General features: G+C 41.4%; 2 protein-coding genes across 4 annotated transcripts in view; one reads left to right on the top strand and one right to left on the bottom strand.

Moving 5' to 3' along the window:
- S100pbp (S100P binding protein) overlaps positions 1–17,106 on the top strand; it is a 38,722-nt gene extending 21,616 nt beyond the window's left edge. For all 3 annotated transcript variants that reach the window (XM_055610851.1, XM_055610853.1, XM_055610852.1), the window contains 2 exons: positions 11,431–11,515; positions 13,973–17,106. In XM_055610851.1, the coding sequence (XP_055466826.1) occupies positions 11,431–11,515; positions 13,973–14,114 (227 nt within the window). In that variant the 3' untranslated portion in view covers positions 14,115–17,106. The remainder of the gene's footprint in view (positions 1–11,430; positions 11,516–13,972) is intronic.
- Positions 17,107–20,185: 3,079 nt separating this feature from the next.
- Fndc5 (fibronectin type III domain containing 5) lies at positions 20,186–22,656 on the bottom strand (the record flags this gene model as incomplete). Its single annotated transcript, XM_055611516.1, is given in 2 exon segments — positions 20,186–22,153; positions 22,523–22,656. Coding segments are annotated over 2 exon segments (140 nt in total), but the record flags the coding sequence as incomplete, so codon positions are not given.
- Positions 22,657–23,368: the final 712 nt, after the last annotated feature.

Below are 23,368 nucleotides of genomic sequence, written 5' to 3'. Positions count from 1 at the left end.
ATACGTGAACTCACTTGCTAGGTTTTTAAATAGGTTTCCTCCAGGAGCTGGGCGTGGTAGCACAGCACGTGGGAGGCAGAGGCAGGTGGATTTCTGAAAAGTGAGGCCAGCCTGGACTATAGAGTGAGTCCAGGACAGCCTGGCGATGTAGAAAGACCTTGTCTCAAAAAATAATAATAAATAAATTTTCTGCTCTTCCTCCCTTTCTTCCTTCCTTTCTTTGTGTATGTGTATGTGTGTACGTGTATAGAGGCCAGAAAAAGTCTGCTACTATGCTTCTCTTCATACACTGCTGTACTTCTTGAGAATTGAATTTTTGAGGTCTCTAACCAAACTTCAAGCCCCCAGGTTAAGGTTAGGCTGGCTAAATAAGCTCTCAAGATCCTAACTCCATCAGTCCCTGCTTACATCTCTGGGATTAAAGGCATGTGTGACCACACACAAACACTTTTTTTGTTTGTTTTGTTTTTTGTTTTTCCAGTGTAGCCTTGGACTCACATTGTAGAGCAGGCTGGCCTCAAACTCACAGATCCACCTGCCTCTGTCTCCTGAGTGCAGGGATTACAGGTGTGCTTCATCCAGCCTGCTTTATTCTTCATGACAGGGTTTCTCTATGTAGACCTGGGTGTCCTGGCTTGCTGATTCCAGCTTCACTGCTGGGGCTTCAAACTCATGTCCTCTTTTTACCACATTTCATCTATTTGTTTGTTGGTGGTTTTTAAAGATAGTCTTACTTTGTTGTGGAACTATGTAGACCAGGCTTACAGAGATCTTGTTTATTCCTCTGGAGTGTTAGGATTAAAGGCAAACGACATCATGGTTGGGCTATTATCAGATCTATGCAGATAGCTATGTTATTAGCAAATATATTTTATTTTTTTATCTTATTGTATCTAAGTACAACATTTAATCCAAGTAATGAAATCTTTTTTAGTTTTAGGGGAGAACATTGAATTTTTTACCAGTAATAATTGTGTTTCTTACAAGTTTCCTTGAATATATTTTTATTAACTTAAAGATGACCCTTCAGTTATAGTTTGATGGAAGTTTTCATTAGAAATGGGTATTGTCAAACCATTCTAAATATGTCTACAAATGATTACACAGTTATTTCTATTAATATAGAGTTATAGTTGATTGTTCAGTATTAATTCATCTTTAATTTCTGGTTTTATGCGAATTCCCAAAAATCTTCTTCTAATATTGTTGGGTTGTTAATTATTTATTTACAGTTCTGTTTTGTCTTTTGGTGTTTTCAAGTCAGGGTTTCCCTGTGTAGTCGTGGCTGTTCTGGAGCTCACTCATACAGATAGTTCTTTATTATTTTTTTTAAGTTTATTTACCTTTATTTTATGTGCATTGGTGTTTGCCTGCACATATGTCTATGTGAGAGTGTCAGATCTCAGAGTTAGAGGCAGTTGTGAGCTGCCATGTGAACCAGATTTGAACCTCTGTCCTCAGGAAGAGCAGTTAGTGCCATTACCTGCTGAGCCAGCCCTCCAGTCCCTATTGTAGTTGTTGTGTTTTGGTTTTTTGAGACAGGATCTCCTATAACCCAGGCTTTTCTTGAACTCATCGTGTATTTGGGGATGATCTGAACTGCTGATCACCCTTTGCCTTCATCTATGAACATCTGTGATACATTTCTTCATTTATTAATGTATTTTCTAAATTTGTTCAACAATGTTTTTGCTTTTATTATAGGTCTTGTACATATTTTGTTAAGTTCATTCATATGTATTTAATGCTTGTTTATGCTGTGTTAAGTGATATTTAAATTTTTTCATTATTTAGTTGGTTATTGCTAGAATATAGAAATGCTGATTTTTATGACTATATTATATAAATTAAGCTGAATTTTCCTGTTACTTTTGTGAAATTTTTAGATATTTTAGAATTTGTTGTGTTCTGATAATATCTGTAAATAAAGAAAGTTGATTTTTCAATTTATAAGCCTTTTATTTCTCTTGCCTGCTGTACTGACTGTGGCCTCATTAAATGTGATATAGGTTTATTATAGATGCTTTATCAGGTTAGGAAAATTCCCTTCTGATTTTGTGATAATTTTTATCATGGACTAGTAACAGATTTTGTTAAATGCATTTTCTGCCTTTACTTCATTTACAAGTACCTAATAGCATTTTTCTTATATTCTGTATTATATTCTCATACTTTGATTGGTAGATTGAGTTTTGTGCTCCTAGAAACGGAATTTGAGGGCTTGCACATGCTAGGCAAAACCCCTAGCCTCTGTTCTGTTAAGCCGTCTTGCATAAACTTCCCTAATCTTAAATCACCTTTACTCAGTTTGCTAATTCTTTTTTTAAAGGATTGTCAAAATTGTGTGTGTGTATGTGTGTGAGAGAGAGAGAGGCAGGATGGAGTCAGTTCTCTTCTTCCACCTTTCTGTGGATTCCAGGGCTTGAACTTAATGTCATCAGGCTTACATAGCAAGCACCTTTATCTGCTGGACCATCCTGCCAGCCCTTTTAAAAGATTTTTAGCTGGCTAGTGATGGCATACTTTTTAATCCCAGCACTCTGGAGGCAAACACAGGCAGACTGGTTCTACATAGCAAGTTCCAGGACAGCCAGGGCTACAAGTATTCTTTAGTTTTCTTGACTATGCTAATGCTAGATTTCATTCATTCATTTGGTGTTTTTTGGGAGGTGGGGGGGTGGGGTAGGGGTACGACAGAGTTCTTATGATGAATCTCTGGCTGTCCTGGAAATTCAATATGTAGACCAGGTTGGCCTCAAACTCACAAGGTTCCCCTGTCTTTGCCTCCCAAGTGCTGAGTGTGTGTGGGGTTGGTAGTTAGGTTTTTCTTGTTTTACTTTCTTGAACAGTATATCTGGAAATTTATCAAACTTACTGATTTCCCACATACACATAAAGGAGCTTTTGTTTTCATACTTTAAAAAAAAAAGTTGTTTTTGTATGATTTTTGAGTGTGTGTGTGTGTGTGTGTGTGTGTGTGTGTGTGTGTGTGTGGCCCTGGAACCCTCTGTAGACCAGGCTGGCCTCAAACTCAGAGAGATCTGCCTGCCTCTGCTTCCTGTGTGCTGGGATTAAAGGTGTGTACTGCTACTGCCTGGCTTTCTTTTATTTTGTATGTATATGTGTTTGTTCATTTATATATGTATGTATGTGCCAAAGCATGTATGTGTTTAGAAGAAAACGTGCTGGACTCAGTTTTCTCCTTCCACCATGTGAGTTCCAGGGATTGAACTTGGGTTATCAGGCTTGGTGACAAGTGCCTTTACTTGCTGGTCTTTTCTTTCTTTTTGTGCTTTGGGTTTAATTTTCTCTTGTTTTCTAGATTTGTTTGTTTTATATATATATATATATATATATATATATATATATATATATATATATATATATGATTTCCATTTTATCTAAACATTTCAAGTTACAGTTTTCCTTTTAAGTACTACTTAGCTAAAATCTTATTTTTTTATCTTATTTTTAATTCATTATTTTTAATTCATTATTTTATTATTTTTATTTTTATTTGTTTTGCCTATGTGTATGTCTGTATGAGGATTTGGATCCCCTAGAACTGGAGTTAGCTGTGATCTGCCATGTGGGTGCTGGGAATTGAACCCAGGCTCTCTGGAAGAGCAGCCTGTGTGCTTAACCACTGAGCCATTTTTGCAGCCCTACTTTTCAAATTATTAAGTTCACTTATTAAATGGAATTTTCCCCAACACCAGCTTTATATTTATAAGTTAAGGTTTACATTAGTGATTGAAATACTGAAGTGTAAGGGGTTTTTAATCCACATTTTATTGCTATATGAATTTTATTTAGCCACAGAGCAAAGGACAATCTTCACCACCTCTTAGCCACAACTTAAAAATAAAATCATGATACTGATTGTTGGTCCAAGAAAGCCCATCTGTTAGAGACTATGAAGAGAAGAGAACATTTAAATGTTCCAATTCTTGTTAACATCTCTAAATTTGGAGGAAGGAGAGGTTGGAGCTAAGAACCCAAAATAAGGTTTTTTGATTATTAGTCTCACCTGGGTTTGAATCCTGGCTTACCAGTCAAGATATTAGATGATGGCCAAGTGTCTTCTCCAAAGTTTTGTTGTCTTCTGAATAAGACAAATTATAACATGTGCCTTTAGTAATTGTTAGAAGTCAGTGCTGCATATAAAACGTTTAGCAGAGAACCTAGTACATACGCACTTGATAAATGTTAGCCATCATAATCTCCAGTTAGTAAGTCTTAATAAAGATTACTCTTAGGAACAAGTTTAGTTTTTCTTTCTATTTATTTGGTTTTTCAAAACAGGGTTTCTCTGAAGCCTTGGCTGTCCTGGAACTCGCTCTATAAACCAGGCTGACCTCACTCTCACGGAGATCCACCTCACGCCAGGGAGACCTATGGCTCCAAGGCTTTGGTTCTTGACATGGCCATGAACATGTCACCATTACATACTCACTCAGGACTTCTTACTCCCTATAGCACAGTATTTAAAGAACCCCAAAAAGTAGTATATCCTTGAAACAAAATGATTTTTCCTGGCACTAAGAAGGTAGATCAGGTAGTGGTTCATGCCTGTAGTCCTAGTATTTTGGGGCCTGAGGTAGTTATAAGGCTGGACTACACTGAGACCCTGCCTTAAAAAGACTGAAGAAGAAGAAAAAATAGCTTTTCTTTTAAAAGCTACTTAGCCTGGCCATGCTGGTGCATGCTTTTAATTCCTGTACTTGGGAGGCAGAAGCAGGCAGATCTTTTGAGTTCGTAGCCAGCCTGATCTATGTAATTTGTTTCATGCCAGCCAGGGCTACATGGTAAAACTGTATCTCAGAAACAAAACAAAAACACAACTTAAGCCAGCCCTGAAGATACCTGATAAAACAGGGTCAAATGAAAGGGGAGGAGGTCCTCCCCTATCAGTGGACTTGGAAAGGGGCAGGGAGGAGACCAGGGAGGGAGTGTGGGGTTGGGGAGGGAATGAGGGAGCGGGATACAGCTGGGACACAGAGTTAACAAAATGTAACTAATAAGAAAAATAAAATTAAAAAAAAAAAAACTTACTAATGAGTAATAGCCACTGCCTTATTTGTGAGACAGGTGTCGTGTGTGTGTGTGTGTGTGTGTGTGTGTGTGTATTTGTGTGTGTGTGGCCTGGAGGACAATCTCAGTTTTCATTCTTCAGAAGCCATCCACCTTGGTATTTTGTTGCCAGGTCAGTCATTGGCCTGGAGCTTGTGAATTAAGCTAGGCTGTCTGGCCAATGAACCCTGATGATCTGCCTGCCTCTGCTATACCTCCCCAATGCTGGGGGGGTACTAGTGGGTCCGACAACTGCACTTGGCTGTTTTCTAAACAAAATAGTTGTGTTCAACAGTCCTGATTTAAGTAAGATTGACTTATAATGTAAATATTTTTTCATTTTGTGTGTGTGTCAGATACATGTGTGAGAATCAGAGAACAACTAGGGTAGAGTGGGTTTTGTCTTTTAACTGTTTCTTCAGACCAAACTCAAATTGGTAGGCAAGTGCCTTGACCTGCTGAGCCATCTTGCCAACCCACCTTGAAAAAACTTTGTTCTGTTATAGTGTAAGTATCAGGATAGATGGGAAATAGATGTAAGAGGCAGTCATTTTGATTAGCATTGTATGCCTATTCTGATAGCTGTGAATGTCCCCAAAGTGCTGCCACTTGGCATCATTGTTTCTCCCAAAGATGCAAACATTTCAAATCTCAGATAGAAAAAGGTTCCAACCAGGTGCGGTGGCACATGCTTATATTCCCAGCGCAATCCCAGAGGCAAAGGCAGGTGGATCTCTGAATTTGAGGCCAGCCTGGTCTACAAAGCAAGTTTAGGACAGCCAATGCTACACAGAGAAACCCTGTCTCTTTGTGTGTCTCTGGGGGGAGGGGGGGGTAAAAAAAGTTTAGCAAAAGGTTCCAAAGAATACCAGCCTTCCATGTTCATGGTACAAATCATGACAAAAGCCATCTTCATATTGTTAAACAGATGGATAAGATTGCCTGTAGAACCCATGGCTACTGGTATCTTACATTGCCTCAGTTGCTCAGCTCCACACAATATAGCATTTTAAAAACATAATCCAATCCAGGTGTAGTGTGAGAACCTTTGATTCCAGCACTCTGGAGGAAGAGGAGCACAGATCTTAGTCTGGGGCCAGTCTGGGAGTTCTAGGTCAGCTCGGGCTACATAGGAAGACCCTGTCACAAACAAATAACAACAAAAGTAGTGATCCTGGCTCAAAAAATAGTATTTTATTGCTTTTATTTTTTTAATGATATGATTGGATGTAATTAGTAATGTTCACATTTTCACAAAAATGGAGAGTAGCCTCCCTCCCAAAACTTAGTGAAGTTGAGTTTTCTATTTAGTGTTATATGACAAGTTGTAGGAATATGTTTAAAAGCTAGGAAGAGAATCTCTGCTGTCTCAGAACTGAGCAGGATTCACCTTAGATTCAATTTGTGTCCATTACCTTGTTCTACTAAATGGTGAAACATGTAGAAGCAATTGTGTACACATATGTATGTGTGTGGTGTGTGTGTGTGTGTGTGTGTGTGTGTGTGTGTGTGTGTGTATAAAGAATTTTGGTTTGATCATCTCCTTTTCCTTCCCCAACTTCCTTTCCACCCAACTTCATGTTTTTCTCTCAGAAAAAAAACAAAAAACAAAAGCCATAGCAAAGTAAACAAGTGAAAATGAAAACAAACTATGGAAGTCTGTTTTGTGTAGTCCTGGGCATGGAGCCTGCCCTGGAATGTGGTTATATACTTAGTGAATTGTTTATTTTTTTGTTACTGACTATAATTGATTAGCATTCCCTGTATCTAAAAATGTTTTCTTTTTATTATGGAAAGTTGTTTTAGTATACTTATTTTTATATAATAACAGATAAAGAATATTTTAACTTTTTTTTTTTTTTTTTTTTTTTTTTGAGCTAGGATTTCTGTATATAAGCAGAGTCTTGGCTGTCCTGGACTTGCTTTGTAGAACATGCTGGCCTCGAACTCACAGCGATAAGCCTGTCTGTGCCTCCCCAAGTGCTGGCATTACAGGCATTTGCCACCTTGGCTATTCTGACATTTTTAAAAGCGGGTGGTTTAGACCAGCAGGTTTAGCATCACTTAGAAATCCCAGAGCTGGGGCTGGAGAGATGGCTCAGTGGTTAAGAGCACTGTCTGCTCTTCCAAAGGTCATGAGTTCAATTCCCAGCAACCACATGGTGGCTCACAACCATCTATAATGTGAACTGATTCTCTCTTCTGGCAAGTGTAAATGTAGATAGAACACTCATATACATAAAATAAATAAATCTTTAAAAAAAAAAAAAAAGAAATCCCAGAGCTACACAATCAGACACTTTGAGGAACGAGCCACCAGCAATCTGTTTTGTAATCTCCATTTGATTATATATATAAAATAAGTATTAAAATTTGAGAACCACTGGTCTAGGGAAATTGCTTCCTAACTAGGATGTAATTTTTATTTCTCTTTTTGTGGTTTTAGCTTAAGTTTCAGGTTTTCTTTTTTTGAGATTTATTTTATGTACACGGGTATCTTGCCTGTATATATATCTGTGTACCTCATGCTTGCCTGATACTGTGGAAACTCTAAGAAGGTGTTGGATCCTCTGGAACTGGAGTTACAAACACCCCTCTTAGCCATTTGGGTACTGAGAGCCCTCTGCAAGAACAGCAAGTGCTGCGTAGTCTCATTAGCCTCAAGTTTTAGGGTTTTGTTGTTTTTACTGGTTTTCTTCCTTTGGGGTAGGGGGTGTTTTTGTTATTTCTAAGCTAATGGCCTCTGTAGCCCAGGGTAGTCTGGAACCGTGTCTGCTGGGGGCCAGCTCTAGCGGTTGACAGGTCCCAGAGAAGAAATAAGGAGTTGAGGGAGGAGTGAGTTAGGCATGGTGGTTGGGGGCAGTCTTGCTGCTCTTGACTACTTATACAGATTTCATAAAATAAAGACAGACATGATTTTCCAAGAAGTACACAGAGCATATCATTTTGTCTCTGGACATGTGTTTGATTTTTCATTGCATGTCCAGGGTCACAGGTTCAATTACAGTTAACAGGTACAGATAGAACAGATTTCATTTTTATTATCAGTCCCATAACTCCATTTTAAAGACTGTCTCTGCCAAAGCAAACATGTTTGATATAAGACAGCCTGTTTTTAAGCTGGCAGCAATTGTGGTTTCAAAGTAGTCCAGACAAACAGAAAATATTTGAGCCGGTCTTTTTATGGATGGCAAATCATGATACTTAACTCCTTTTGCTTATATCCTTATATCATCTAAACTAATAGAAAGATTATTTTAATCAGTTTATCTTTATTAGTGAGTTCTATTCCCATAAGGGTGTACCCTATATAAGCCCCTATCTTTAAACTACATTTCAGAAAGCTCTAAGCATATTCTAAAAGGAGGCCTCTGATCTGTCGCCAGTTCTCCTGGCCAGTCAGAGTTTGTCAACAATCTTTAAGTTCACATTGTTCCACTTATTTGAGTTTACTTAGGGACAGCTGCACCAAGAAGGTGCAGTCATAGCCTCATAAAGAAATTTCTAGTATCATTGTGCTTATCACAATATCCAGGGCATAAGGAAGACTTCCAGATAAGGCCAGATAAAGTTATTTTCCTAAAAGCAGAAGGGATAAGTTTAGGGCTTTCCTGAAAAGACCTCGACATAATTTTCTGAGAAAAAACATAAAATGAATCATAATGCAGAGTTCTCAAGAATGCAACACACAGAGACCAAAACCTAAGGGTGAGAGACAGAATGACAGTGATTTCAGCATTTGGTTTAACTTTGCTGGAACTGGATCAAACAGCTGTGCTGGCTTTATGACTTTTACTGTTTTCCAGTGGATATGGCAATGCCATTTACCCATTTCTGATTTGTCAACATAAAGGTTTGCAGATATCATGTAGGCCATTTTTTAGTCTTTAGAAGATGACTGGAAGAACAAGAGTTAAAATTAGAACAACCACACCCCCCAAAAAAATTAGAACTCCCAGAATTATTCCCAAATTAATAATAAAAAACCAAAAGTCCTATCCCTAGACAAAGGATGTCAGACTTTAAAATTTTATCTACAATTTCTGCAGCTGAGATAGGTCCTGATTGATCTGCGCTTATAGCTGCAGTTTGTTGATGTAAAGGCTCCATATTTATGGTCAAATCAGATTTATTCCGTAAGAGATGGGATCTAACTTGTTACCACATTATGTAACCCTCCCAGGTGTTAAGATTACAAGCATTTCGGGGTGGAAAGATGGCTCAGTGGATTCTAGTGGTGTGGGGTAGAGACCCAAAGACCACACAGCACAACTGAAGTCTGAATTGAGAGTCTGTATTAGACTGAATGGAGATTGTCTGAAGAGAAACACTTCACACAGAGCATCCCAGAATGCATTTTATAAGAAGCTTTTAAAGGCAAACAGCAACAAAACTCATACTTGTTGGCAATTTCAGTCTAATAGAAGCCGAAACATGGTGTTAGCTGGGTTATTTTGACTCTTGAGTTTTTAGAACAGGGTTGGGAACTTTCCTTTGAAAAGTTGGGACTTTTCATAGAGTAGGCGTGGGGTATAGAAAGTGGGGTGGAGTCAGTTTCAGTTTAAACCAAAGGTGGCTGCAGCTGAAACAAGATGGAGGGATCTTTGCCCTGTCACAACTAGGACTTGAATGGTTCTGTAGAGGACTTAGGTTTGTTTCCCAGCACTTACATGGTAGGGAAAACTCCATTTTCAGGGAAGCCATTGCCACCTTCTGACCTCCTTGGACACCAGGTATGCATGTAGTCCACATACAACAATGCACATAAATCTAAAGCAAATTTTTTTGTCTTTGTTTTTTTTGAGACGGGGTTTCTCTCTGTAGTCCTGGCTGTCCTAGGACTCCCTCTGTCGATTAAGCTGGCCTTGAACTCAGGAAGATCTGCCTGCCTTTGCCTCCTGAGTGCTGGGATTAAAGGCATGCACCACCACAACTGGCCCATAAAACAGATTTTTAAAAAAATGCATTTCACGTCATAGTAAGAGCATGGTATCACACAAGAACAAGTTGAATTCTGGGTTATTAAACAGTTAAAGTTCACTTCCTCAAGCTGTAATTTTTCACCTTTGAACTGATACTAAGAACATTTATCTCAGCTTGTCGCAGTGTCGCACGCCTATAATCCCAGCACTCAGGAGGCAGAGGCAGGCGGATCTCTGTGAGTTTGAGTTCAGCCTGGTCTACAAAGTGAGTCCAGGACAGCCAAGGCAACACAGAGAAACCTTGTCTCAAAAAAACTGAAAAACAAAATCACTTTTAATAGTCATTTTTAATAATTATTAAAAAGAAATTGCAAATAAAAAACAGTGAAATTAACCAGACCCAAAGTCTATGATACATCTCAGTGAACAGTTACGAGGTTGTTTGAATGAGAAGGCTCCCATAGGCTCGTGTGCTTGAATGGTTGGTCCCCTATCAGTGGAACTGTTTTAGGATTGGGAGGTGTGACCTTGCTGGAGTGTGTCACTGAGGGTGGACTTTGAGGTTTCAAAAGCCCATGCTCAAGTCTCTTTCTTTCTGTGTACTGCCTGCACATCATGATGTAAGGATACCAGCTACTATGCTGGCACTCATGCCTGCCTGCTTCCTCCCATGATGATGGCCTAACCCTCTAAAACCAAGCAGGCCCCAATTAAATGCTTTCTTTTGTAAGAGTTGCCTTGGTCATGATGTTTCTTCACAGCAGAGAACACTAAGACAAGTTAGAATAGCTGTTCTGAACATAATACAGTTTTTAAATTAAGATAACATGAAGTGTCTAGTACAGTGTCAGGTTCTCAAATATTGTACAAAATTGTCTTTAACAATTTATCTTGATAGCAAAGAGTTCCTATCTCTATCTCTTCTAAACTCTTCTTTTTTTCAATGTATTTTACTATCCTTTGTGTCTGAGCCTTTGTTTTAGCTACTTTTCTTAAGCCTCCTACAACTTGTTTACCTCACTAATTTCTATGCATCCTTTAGATCCCTGACCAGCCTCCCCTACCTCCCACATCCCAGTCTGAGTAGTCACTTGCATATTCCTTTAATCAGTTATCTCCCACATTAATTAGCTTAAGTAAGGGAAGGGACAGACACAATGTCTTGTTCACTACCATATTCCTAGGTCTCTGTGAAGTTTCTCACACCTTACAGGATAAGTATTAAAGCAATGGTCATTGCCATTTTTGTTTCCCCATCATCATTCAAAAGCAGTGTCTCACTTTGGCTTATAGTTTTTGTGCTATGTAATTGTGATGATCATAGAAGGTATTTTTAGGTCAAGTGCCTATCTCTTTTTTCCTGAAGCATGTGCTTTGCCCTGATCAAAGTGAGCATAGCACACACAGCTGCTTACTACGCATCTCTCCATCACAGGTACCTTAGGAGAGCTAGATGCCCTCATGGATAAAGTTTACACGCAGAACCCAGACTGGCAGCATCCTTCAGATCTTACTACACGGTAAGTGGGTCTCCTTCTGAAGGAGAAACGGTTAGAATTTGGTTGCAAAGGAAATAAGATGAGGAATTGGGTTATAATTGTTTTATTTCCAGAAAAGAAGCATGGCCTTTTAGAATGAACTAAAAATTGGGGAGCAAAATTCAGGTTCTAATATTAGACGTACAATGTTTAACTAACCAGCTGTATGATCTTGATCAATTCAATTCAATTTTATGCTTAAGAGTAAATTTTCTGGTTCTAAAAATCAAGTTTCATTTTTTAAAATTGTGTATATGTGGTGTGCATGGGGGAAGTGCCTGCGTGCAATGGTACACTGTGGAGGCTGAGATTAACTTGGTGGAGTCAGTTTTCTCCTTCACTTTTACATGGGTTTGAGAGCGTGAACTCAGATTGTCAGGATTTTGCAGAAAATGCTTTTGTCCACTCCGCCATTTTGCTGAGCCCAGAGTCAGGAATCACTACCACCTTCTTCTCCTCAACTTCCTCTTCAATAAGGTCTTGCTATTCAGGCCAGCCTCAGCTGCCGAGTCTTATTTTATAATCATACACTACCATACCCAGCTTCAGTATCCAGAGTGCTAGGCTGGGCTGGGTAGCATACACTTAATCACAACACTTGGGAGGCAGAGGCCAATGGATCTCTGTGAGTTCAAGGCCAGTCTGGTCCACATAACAAGTTCCAGGCCAGCCAGGGTTACATAGTGAGACTCTGTCTCAAAAAATAAAAAAATCTAGTATGTGTGTTTGTCTGTTCTGAGATAGGGTCTCCTTATGTAGCCAGGCTATCTTCAAAATGATGATGGCCCTTCTCCTACTTCCTGGTAGCAGGATTGTTGGCATGGACCACCACACCTAAACTAAACTAAAATCTTGGTTCTTGTGTTGGCACGATGGCTCAGTGAGTAAAGATAATTGATGCTAAGCCTATTAACTTGAGTTCATCCCCAGAACCAGATAGTAGAAGAAGAGAACCAATTCCTGCAAGTTGTGCACGGATTTATACACATGAGCCGTGGCACATGGGCACCTGTGTCACACAAATAATTAAGTAATTGATTGATTGAAGAGGATCTGTGTTCTTGACCCTGTCTGTGGCACATGGGCACTTGCACACACGCACACACATAAATACATAAAGGAATGAATGAATGAATGAATGAATATTTTAAAATATCTGGGTTTTTTTTTTTTTCATTTATTTACTTTTTTATTTATTATCTATACAGTGTTCTGCCTGCATGTACATCTGCACACCAGAAGAGGGCACCAGATCTCACTATAGATGGTTGTGAGCCACCATGTGGTTGCTGGGAATTGAACCCAGGACCTCTGTAAGAATATCCAGTGCTCTTAACCTCTGAGCCAGCCCCAGTATCTGTGATCTTGACAGTACAGTTTTAACTTTAATTCAGTGACTCAACAGCCTTAGGATAGGTGTGATGGCACATACCTTTAATTCCAGCACTTAAGAAGCAAGGGTAGGCAGATCTCTGTAAGTTTGAGGCCACCCTGGTCCACATAGACCCTGTCTAAAAACATGCATATGCAAAAAAAAAAAAAAATTAAAGTCTTGGTGTTACTGTAACATTTTTCTCTCATATTCCATATTTGGGCATAAGGAAATCATAGAGGCTCTACCTATATACCCAAGGCTGACCATATCTTATACCAGGATACCTGCAAATCTCCTGTATCTGCCATTGCTTGCTTACTCTTCTTAACTCAGAAGCCCAGGAGATTCTTTTAAAGCACAAGCTGAGTTCTCTTCTCACTCTTTCCCATTGGCTTCCACCCAGCTGCCTGTCAGTCCTCTAAGAGTACTGTGTGCTTTGCCTAGGCTACCAACCTTATTCACTACTGTTACTGCTCACTCTATTTTGGTGACACTGGCTTCATCAGAGGCACAGCACTAATCCCAGTACTCTGGAGGCAGAGCAGGGTAATTGCTACAATCTAAGATCTAAGTATCTGGGGGTACATAGCAAATCCCAGGATACATGGCAAGATTCTCAAAATAAGTGAAAGAAAAAACAGCAAGCAAGCAAAACAAAACAAGGAAACATAGGCAGTTCTCAGATGGTATAGAGATAGAAATGTAGCTTGCTTGTAAGCTCTAGATTCAATACCCAGTATAGACATGCACCTCAAAAAAGAGGGGCCAGTGTAATATAATTGCTACTAAATAAATTTTGGAGTCAGATAGTGAATAAAAATCTAGCTTTTTTTTCCCCTACTCGTCTATGACTTTGGGAAAGTTACTTTACCTGAGGCAGATCTCTGTGATTTCGAGGCCAGCCTAGTCTACAGATCAAGTCCAGGACAGCCAAGACTACATAGGGAAACCCTGTCTCAAGAAACAAACAAACAAAGAAAAAGTTGTGCTAGCTGTTTTATATATATACAGATGACCATTCCAGCTGAAAATCTTTCCTGTTTTTATTCTCCTTCTCTCAATAGAAATTATGCCCGGTTTCGACAGAGACCTCTTCAAAGATACAGCCTGAGTCAGTGGGTTGACAGGAATAAGCGGAGCCACCATCGCTTCCAGCGCCTCCCCGACTTCTCGTACAGTCCATGTGTTTCATCCCATCAACAGTGACAGTCGCTGTCCAGGGTCCAGCTCAGAGCAGCATCTTATTTTTTTCTTTCTTTCTTTCTTTTTTTTTTTTTTTTTATATTTTGAGTTTTATTTTTCACAAGATTTTTTATTTAAAGAATTTGTCACCTTTTGAAAATGCCCATTACTGTCTTGAATTTTTTTTTTTTTAATGAGGACCCTCCTGATTTGTTTGTCTGTCTATATACATTTCAGCAATGTGAAGTGGTGTTTTTCTGCTTGTTGTTGCTGCTGTTTTTAAATTTAAAATGAAGGTAACTCCCTTCTAAAGGCCTGTATGAAGTCAGAGGTCCAGGCTTAAGTGAAATTCCAAGTGTAGGCACAGGCAGAGTATACTTTACTACCCAAAAGAATTACCTTTCCGTCCACTGTAAGGAAGAGGTGGTTTTGTAGGCTAAGAGCCAGTGACGTTACTGGTGCCTAGTGAATGGATGGAAGTCGCTGTTAACAACTCCACTTTTAAAATTTGAGTCTCTTGAGTACTTGTCAGTATTTTAAGGTTGTCAATTGAGGACATTTTAAATAGGATGGAGTAGGAGAAAAGTACTGTTGAAAGGATAGGTTAAAAATGTAAAGCCTCTCCTTTCTGTACCTATTAGCTGCCGTTATTTTTTTAAATTATTATTATTGGCTTTTTTCATTCTCTGTTAAATATATCTTGTTCGTAGTGTTTGCAGGTCTTAGACATCTTAACTCTGACAGAAGACAGCTGACTAACCCCTGTTGAATACTCTGTTATCTGTAACTGGTTGGTTTCTCTGCCCCTTTAAGATTTTTTTTTTCTTTTTTTTCTACTCCCAGTGACCACTCTTTTCCTGGAGGTTTACAGGAAGTGTTTTTATATCCTGTTAAACTTAGACATGCCTTTCAGAATGCCCTCTTGTTTGCTGAAGAATACCACCAGAATCTTGACTTAATAAGCCAGCACCATTGAGGTGTCCTGGAGTCCTCAGTTTCTTCTGTAGAACCCCAAGTTTATGTGTTGGTGTTGTTGAAGGAACCTCCTTCCTGTGGAAGACTTTGGAGAGTCACTCTTTTGCCTCTCTTGTTGGTTACAGGTACCCTTACACCCTGGTCAGAGTCCATTGTTTCCCATCAGTACTCAGAGTGTCTAGGGAAATTGTGATTGAGCCCCTATGCCGCAGCATCGCCTGCTCTTGAGTAAGGTTTGGTGTTCTAACCAAAGCTGATAGTCTCTGTGTATCTGTCTGCATGGATGTCTTGGAAGATTGTTATTTCTTCTGGCAGCTCTAGACATCTTTTTGGAAGGTTTTACAGTATGGCATCCATGCTCTGTCATTCACTCTTGAAGGTTATTCATAGCTGTGTAGCCTCTGCTTTTCTTTCCTCAGTCCCATTTTTGTATGTGGATAACCCATCCTAAATATTCTATTCCACTTTAGAAAAGTGACTTGTTTTGTTTTTTGAGACAGGGTTTCTCTGTGTAGCCCTGGTACTCTGTAGACCAGGCTGGCTTGGAACTCACAGAAATTGGCCTGCCTCTGCCTCCTTAGTGCTGGGATTAAAGGCATGTACTACCACTGTTTGGCTAAAAAATGACTTTGATTAGGAAAATCTTTTTTTTTTAACTTTTTTTTTTTTTAAACCTTCAGTAGATTTGGATAAATGTTCCAAAGTCTGTGTTGGTTTTTCTTTTCTTTCTTTCTTTCTTTTTATTTTTATTTTTATTTTTTTGCAGAGTTTCCTATGTATCCTAGGCTAGCCTTCAACATATTTTTTAGCTCAAGGTGGTCTTTCACTTCTGATTTTCCTGCCTTACCTCTCAAGTACTGGAATTGCAGGTGTGTGCCATGCCCAGTAAAAATTTTCTCTTTTTTTTTTTTTTCCCTCTAAGACAGGACTTCTTAGTGTAGTCCTCCTGGAACTGGCTCTGTAGATCAGGCTGACCTCAAACTTAGAGATCTGCCTTCCTCTGCCTTGATTACTGGACTAAAGGTATGTAACACCATGCCGAGCTTTTGACTTTTTTCCCCCAGAGAGAATTTTCTATTGCTTGGTTGTTTGGTTTAGATTCTGAAACCAGACTTGCAAAGCCAATAGTTTAGATTTCTCTCTTGGTTAGCAAAGTTTTCATTGACCTCATTGGTCACTTGTCCAAGTTGCTGTAAGTTAGCCTGATAGAATGAGATAATCCACCTTTGGGACCAAAACAAAGTTCAGATTAAATATAGCTAGAGTAGTTAGCATGGTGGCTAAATAGTTCCTCACAGATAACCCAGGGAATGAAGGTACAACATTTTGCTTAGGTGAAAATCTGAGATGTTCTTGCTCTCTGGTACCAGGAGGGTTTAAGACTGAATGTATAATGGGAGCATTGCCTTTGCCAAATCAGATGAGTGACAGGTTAACTAGAAAATGTGACAATCACATTTCCTCTAGCTCAGATAATTCTGTTTTTCCAAAGTGTTAGCAGCCTAATTAAATCTGTTGGACTGGGGGAGGAGAGAGCTGTTCTCTAGTGGTTAACATGGTATTCTTTAAGGAGAAAAAAACAAAGCCAAAGAAAAACTCATTATCTGGCATGTTAGCCTTAAAGATGGTAATGGGCAGAACCTGGAGTTTTAATCTCTTCAGAGCTGCATATCTCTTATATTCGGTATTGGCCTCTAAGTCTTGTATTGCAGATTAAATTCTTGCTGTATTTTTAAGTTTGAGTAAGAGTTATGTGCATTTAACTGTGTGCCTAGCTTTTATCATCCATGATGACATTCTTGCCACAAGGGTCTTGACAAAGCAGAGTAAAAATTTGCTATTTGTAGTTTACTTATAAGTAAGGAGCCTAAAATAACCAATAGTTTTGCATTGTAATATGGGCTCTGATTTACTTGCATTGTTGTCAGAATCATTTATGAAACTGAAGTTTGGTGCCTCCTTTTTTTTTTTTTTTTTTTTTTATCATGTTTTTTCCCCTTGTAGCAGTTGTGTTTAATGTCATTAAAAAGAAATAAAAGTTCTTGTCAGTGGCATATGTACTGTGGCCGTCTGTTTCGGGAGGAGGGCTCTTTGCCTTCCTCTGCGTAGGTCGTTCAGTAGGATTTGGGAGGGTGGCAGCATTTAGTAGAATATGGTTCTGCGAAGGAGAAGGTGCTTGCTCCCTGTTCTTTTGAGGGTAAATTACAGTGCTGAGGAAGGCGTTCCAGCAGTTAAGAAATGTTGAAATTGATTGGGATTTGCAGCTCCATATGGTGCATGTCAGGAGCCTGACACAGAGAGCCTGAAATATCATTGCTGCTGTTTTTGAGGGGGGAAGACCATGCAGTTGACATCAGGCAGGCTGTGCCTCACACTCCTTCCCATGGCCCCTGCTTGGCCATTGTGTCTGTTTCTTTCAAACTAGCACTGCTATTCCAGGGTATTCTCCCTTTGGAAACAGGAGAAACCAGAATCAGTAATTTGAAATTGGTTGTTCTTAACCCAACTTCTCCAAAAATTGTTGCTCCAGGAAGCTGGCATGAAGATTAGATGAATGTGGGTAGATGCTGGAGACAGCATTCTCTAGATTGCGTTTATGAACCTAAGCTTCTTAGATTTCCTCTTAGGAGCAAGGATACAAGGGGATCAATAATAGATTGTTAGCCAGTGCTCTCAAAATCCCAACACCTGCTGAGAAAACAGCTAGCAACATTCTTGGACAGGCTCCCTGACCTGCTGTTCTCTACATTTTGGGTGGTATTTTTGAGACAGTATCTCACTATGAAACCCAGACTGGCTTCAAACTTGAAGTTCTGCCTCCATCTCCTGAAAGGAGATTAAGGCAAGTGCCACCATGCCAACTTCTATGTTCTGTCTGGAGTGTGTGTGTGTGTGTGTGTGTGTTCGTTCTAGACAAAGCCATTCTTACTCTAAGCAAAAGACTATACAGAAATGTGGTAAACACTTAGTTATTTGATACACTTGTCTCAAAGTGTGGTATTCTTAACTTGTGTATATGTATTGTTCCTGTCAGGTGTAGAGTATCTTTTTGGTAATTGTTTTCTGTTTATCAGTGTGTTAGTTTCTACCGTAGAAACTAACATTTCAGAGACCAGGATGAGTTCTCTGAAATGACAGTGTCTCGTACCTTCCATTCATCTTGTTCCAGAGAAGCAGGTAGAAAAAGGAGAAGTGGTACGGGCTCATTCTCTAAGAAGCCCATCTTGAGCTTTTATAAGATGAGAAACCAATGTCCTCTTTTATTCCCCAAATAATTCCAGGGTGTGTGTGTGTGTGTGTACATGCTGGGGCACTTGTTGGTAAAAATTTCCACTTGTCACAGAGAGTCAACTGGTCAGTGTTGAATTCCTTAATGAACAAGCACCTGCCTTGTCATTCCAACCCATTTATTCCCCTGTAACAGCTGGAACATGTCGATGGAAAAATCTGTCCTTCCCCAGCACCCAGTCAGAAACAGGAGGAATGTGATCTTTGGGGTAACCTTTAAAAACAGTCCAGTGACAATCCTGAAATGCATCACCAGGCTATCTGTATTCAGAGATCTCCTTCCTTCACTTAGCTTCAGGCTATATTTTCAGATTTTTTTTTTTTTTTTTTTTTTTTTTTAGTCTGTGGGCTGGCCTTGGGGGCAGTCACTGTCCTGTTTATAGAAGTCATTTGCTTCTGGAGGCTACTTTAAAACAAATTTCAGTAAGTAAATAAAGTAGAAGTCTGGCCAGACTTCAGGCAGAGACAGGTGGATCTCTATGAGTTCGAGGCTAGCCTACAGAGTTGAGTTCCAGGCCAGCCAAGGCTACACAGAGAAACCCTGTTTTGAAAAAAACAAACAAAGTAGAAGCCTGAAACATATGGGTAGCCTGGTGAAATGTTATGTGTATCTATAGGACTGGGTTTGGTTTTAGAGTCTGCCTGTACTGAGGACCAGAGAAAGGACCCCTGCTTCAAATACCCAGCAGCCTTGTGCTGCGTACCCTTACCTCCTTGGCCTCCACTCATGTTTCTAGTACAGCTTTTAGTCATTCTGGTTGGATGGGCTCTGGAAATCCTCTTTGAATCCAATATTGGTAGAAAAAAAAGCCTATTCCACCCTCAGAAGTGACTGCCCAAGGTGTCGGGGTCTCCTGCCTCCCTCTCTGTCCATCATTCTTCCCGTAGGCCTGCTGTGGTCTTGGTCTCAGAGCTGCCTGTCCCTTTCCCAAATTATAAGAAATCTTTGGACTCCCCTGAGAGGAAGAAAGGACCACTTCTCAAATAACCGCTGTAGAGTTTGGCTGCACTAACGGTTGACTCGAGAAGAATGCAGTCCTTATCTTAGGAGGAAGAGGAGAGAACTCAAAGCTCAAGGAGCAGCGTGCTCCCTCCAGATCATCACGGTGTACCGCAGGCATGCTCTCCAACACCGCCCTGCCCGGTGCTTCTCTGCTTCTCGGAAGCAGATGGACAGAGAGAGCCTGGGAAATACCCTTCTGAGGGCTGGTTTGGCGTTCTGTCTGTTCAAAGGCTCCTGAGACCTCCCTTTCCCTCAGCTTTCAGAACCCACTCTAAGCATTGCGCATCTGACATCCTCTCCCCTGGCTCTGGACAGGAGGTTCATGGTGCCCCATTTATTGGTTCGCTCATTGGCTAATGGCATCATTACTCTGCCTGGCTCTCAGCCTGCTGTTGGGATCTTGATGTTGCTTTAACAACACAGAGTGAATACTGAATGGTTTTCACAGAAAGCAGCCTTTGTCGTTCTTCACTCCTTTCCTCACCCCACCCCAGATAAGAACCGAAGCCCTCTGGCAGGAGGCTCTCTAGAGAGGAAACCCTTTGTTTTAAGAAGCTGAGCAGACGCTGCATACCTATCTGGTGAGGCAGCCCAAGCTGAGCTTAGAGAGGAGCCTCAGAAAGGATGGTAGAGCATCTATTTTCTTCTACGCGCGCACCCCCATCTGTTCGAGAATTCCCTTCCAGCTCCAGCTTGGCTGGCAGGCATGTCCCTAAGAAGCTACAGGCCAAAATGGAAGAGAATGTCTCCCTCCTCCACACATCCTGACTTGCTGCCAATTGCCAGAAAAAGAGGGCAACGTTTGGGCATTTACCAGAAGACAAGGATGTGCCTTTTCATTATTTGTCTTTATTTTACATTTAAAAAGTGGTTATTGCTCTAACGATCAGAGGTAAGGACCTCTTGTAAGGAGCCTTGGCCTTGCAGCCCCATTCAGCAGGGATGGAAGTCACAAGACGATGAGTGGAACCTCATTCTCTCCCAGGAGAAAGCCCTTAAGTTGCTGACATCTGCCCTTATCTGTCTCTTCTCTCCCGTGCTACCACAGTTGGAGAAAGCAGAGTGGTGGCTAACCCATCATCCTTGAGAGCTGTTAAAGACCCAAATGAAGGGGCAGTCATTGGGTGATGGCTTTCAGCTCTCTGACTTGGGCACCAGTGCTTATCATTCAGTACAACAGATATTTTACCAAGCACCTACTGTGTGCTGCCTTGGCCACTGATGGAAAATGTACAGTCCACCTTTTCCCATGCAGGCATTTGGCAGTCATGGTACCTCAGTCCCCAAGAAGTCTGCTCGCCTCATCAAGCACCTTTTTTTTTTTTTTTTAACCAGAAAGGGGCAAAGGAAAGGAAGAAAGCAGAGAGAGAATGAGAACAGAGAGCACTAGCTGTCATTTCATACTTTAAGCTCTGGGGAAGGACGAGAACCCTGGATAACTTTCACAGGACCCTGTGAAATCCAAAGTGACAGTGGCCGCTCTCTGCCCATCTCATGTGAATGGCTTTCCAGCAGGTCTCAGCAGCCCCTAGGATGTGGGCTGTTCATGTAGCCTTTTCATTTACCCAAGCTGACACTGCTGCACGGCAGAGGCGCTTCCTTTAAAAGTGGGCAGTCCCTTCTGGGTCTTCTTAAATCTCCATATCATCTCACCACAAAGATCTGTCCTTGTGCAAGATAGATGCAAACACTTATCTCAGTCCTCTAGCCTCTGGAGTGCAGCCTTCCAGTTGGGTTTCCCGAGAGTCAAAACAACTAACCGCATACACACTGGCAGTGGAGCACCTCACACCGAAGACGTCTTTATTGGCTCAATCCAGAAAGGGCTTGATGGAGTCAGGCCAGCCCCACACCTTCCTTGGTGCCCTTGGTCGGACAGACACAGCTCCAGCCAGTCTTGCTCTCTTCCAGAGCTGCTTTGTGCATTTGTGGAAGACAGTCCAGGAGAAGTGAGGCAGGAGGCTGTGTCTCATGCAGCTTTGCCTTCTCCACAATGGTATCTACCCTCTAGCTTTGTGGCTTTTTTTTTTTTTTTTTTTTTTCAGAATTTGGGTTTGTAGTTCGGCCTCCTCCATCAGACTACGGTGGGGAAAAGGAAAAACGGTGGCAAGCTGCACCCCCACCACTTTCGTCAGCTTTCACCCTATGCCCAGAAGGGCACAGGGAGCAACAGAGGATGAAACCCTTCCCCTGAAGATGGGGGTAGCCACACTTTGAGGATGTTCACAGAGAAACGGGAGGGAGCAAATGAGAGAAGTGGCCATAGCTGGTTAAATAGACTTCTTGCAAGCTAGGAAGCAGGACAGAGGAGGAAAGGAACAGCAGGGCTACAGCCTAGACACCAGGCTCTTCTCCCTCGCAGAAAGAAAAGAATGGCCCCGCCTGAAAGTCTTGTTTTTCTGCCTTTTCACACCTGGCCTTCGGTCAAGCTGAGTGGCCAAGATGCAAACCCTGGGCTGAGAGCCCTGGCACCCAGTCTACCCCTGCAAAGGCATCCCTCTGCCTGGTTCTCTCATGGCCTGTAGATCTGTCTCTGATTGCAAACCTCAGCCACCGACATTATTGAGGTGCTCCTGGAGTTAGGGGTTACTTAGAGGCTTCAGGAAAAGACATCAGAAAGAGAGAAGCCAAGAGAGAAGATAGGAAGCCTGATGATACAGGAAGATGGAAGTGGGGAGAAGACGCAGAGAAGGCCAGATGTCTGTTGGACAATCATCGTCACTGTTCTAGTGAGGTCCTCTCACATTCTCTACTGTCTTCTGAGCTGCTCAGAGCAAGCACTGAAAGGGTTTCATATCTGTTTCCATAGAAGAGGAAGCGAAGGTACAGAGGTAAAACACCGCCCCGGGCACATGACCCCTGTGCTTGCTGTTCCACCCACACCAACTATTGGCTGTCTTAAAAAAACAAAAACCCACACCAACCATTGGCTGTCTTAAAAAAACAAAAACAAAAACAAAAAACCAAAAAGCACAGCCCTTGGCATCCTGCAAAAGGCAAAGATCCAACATCAATTTTCAGTGTCCCCTGTGTCACACAGGCAGCAGCCAAGCTTGGCTTTGCCCAGCTGCTGCCATGCCAGGCCCTGGGCTGACCCCTTCTGCAGTCCAGGGACTACAATGTTTAAGGCATGGGGCCGCCCAGCAAGCCCCACTGGCACCCTCACCTTGCTGCGGAGGAGACCGCCACCCTGGTGCTCTGGTGTGCTTGTTTCAGATGCGCTCTTGGTTTTTTCCTTGTTGTTGTTGGGCTCGTTGTCCTTGATGATGTCATACTGGCGGCAGAAGAGGGCTATAACACCTAGGAAGATAGGCAGGAGTAGTGAGAGGCCGGAGTCTGGGTTCCTACCCTGCCTGCCTTATCACTTCCAGTGTTCACTGCCTTCTCCAAATGGCCTCTGCACTGCTGCAGCAGCCTCCCTCCAGCCTCTGGCTCCTTTTCCCACCTACCTGGCCACCAGCCATCCCTGTGTCTGCTGCCTGGCTGGTCCTCCCACGGCATGGATCTGATCATGTCTCCCCGTTAACCCCTCCTTTAAGCCCCTGATGGCTACCACAGAAATGATGATGGCGTTTCTTGAGCACGTGCCAGGCCCTGTGCTGTGCACTGATGTATTCAATCCCACTTGCTCCTCACAACTCCAACCTATTATTATCGGGGTACGGAGGGAGCACCGCGGTGAGAGAGTTTCCATAATTCAAGGTCACACCATGGTGCGGCAGGGAGGTGATAGGAGGCAGGGTCTGCTTACCGTCTACTCTCAACCTAGTAACACATGGATAGTATTCATACTGCTAACTCCAGTCAGGTATGGTCCCTGTCCTGCCACTATGGTGTTCTTTCTTGATCCTGGTTAGAGAGCCTCATCTTCCCATCATAGCAGATAAAACCCAGCAGCTCCTAGTTTCCCCTCCAACATCCTAAGAATCCTGCCATGAGTTTGGGTTAATTCTCTGTTTCCATTGTTATGGTTATATAAACACTGTCGGTGCCAAATCTAATAATGTACTAT

The sequence above is a fragment of the Psammomys obesus genome, unplaced genomic scaffold, assembly GCF_907164565.1.
Source record: "Psammomys obesus unplaced genomic scaffold, mPsaObe1.curated_primary_1811, whole genome shotgun sequence".
NCBI lineage: Eukaryota > Metazoa > Chordata > Mammalia > Rodentia > Muridae > Psammomys > Psammomys obesus.
The sequence above is the reverse complement of the archived record's forward strand: the minus strand, read 5'-3'. Positions and strand labels throughout refer to the sequence as shown.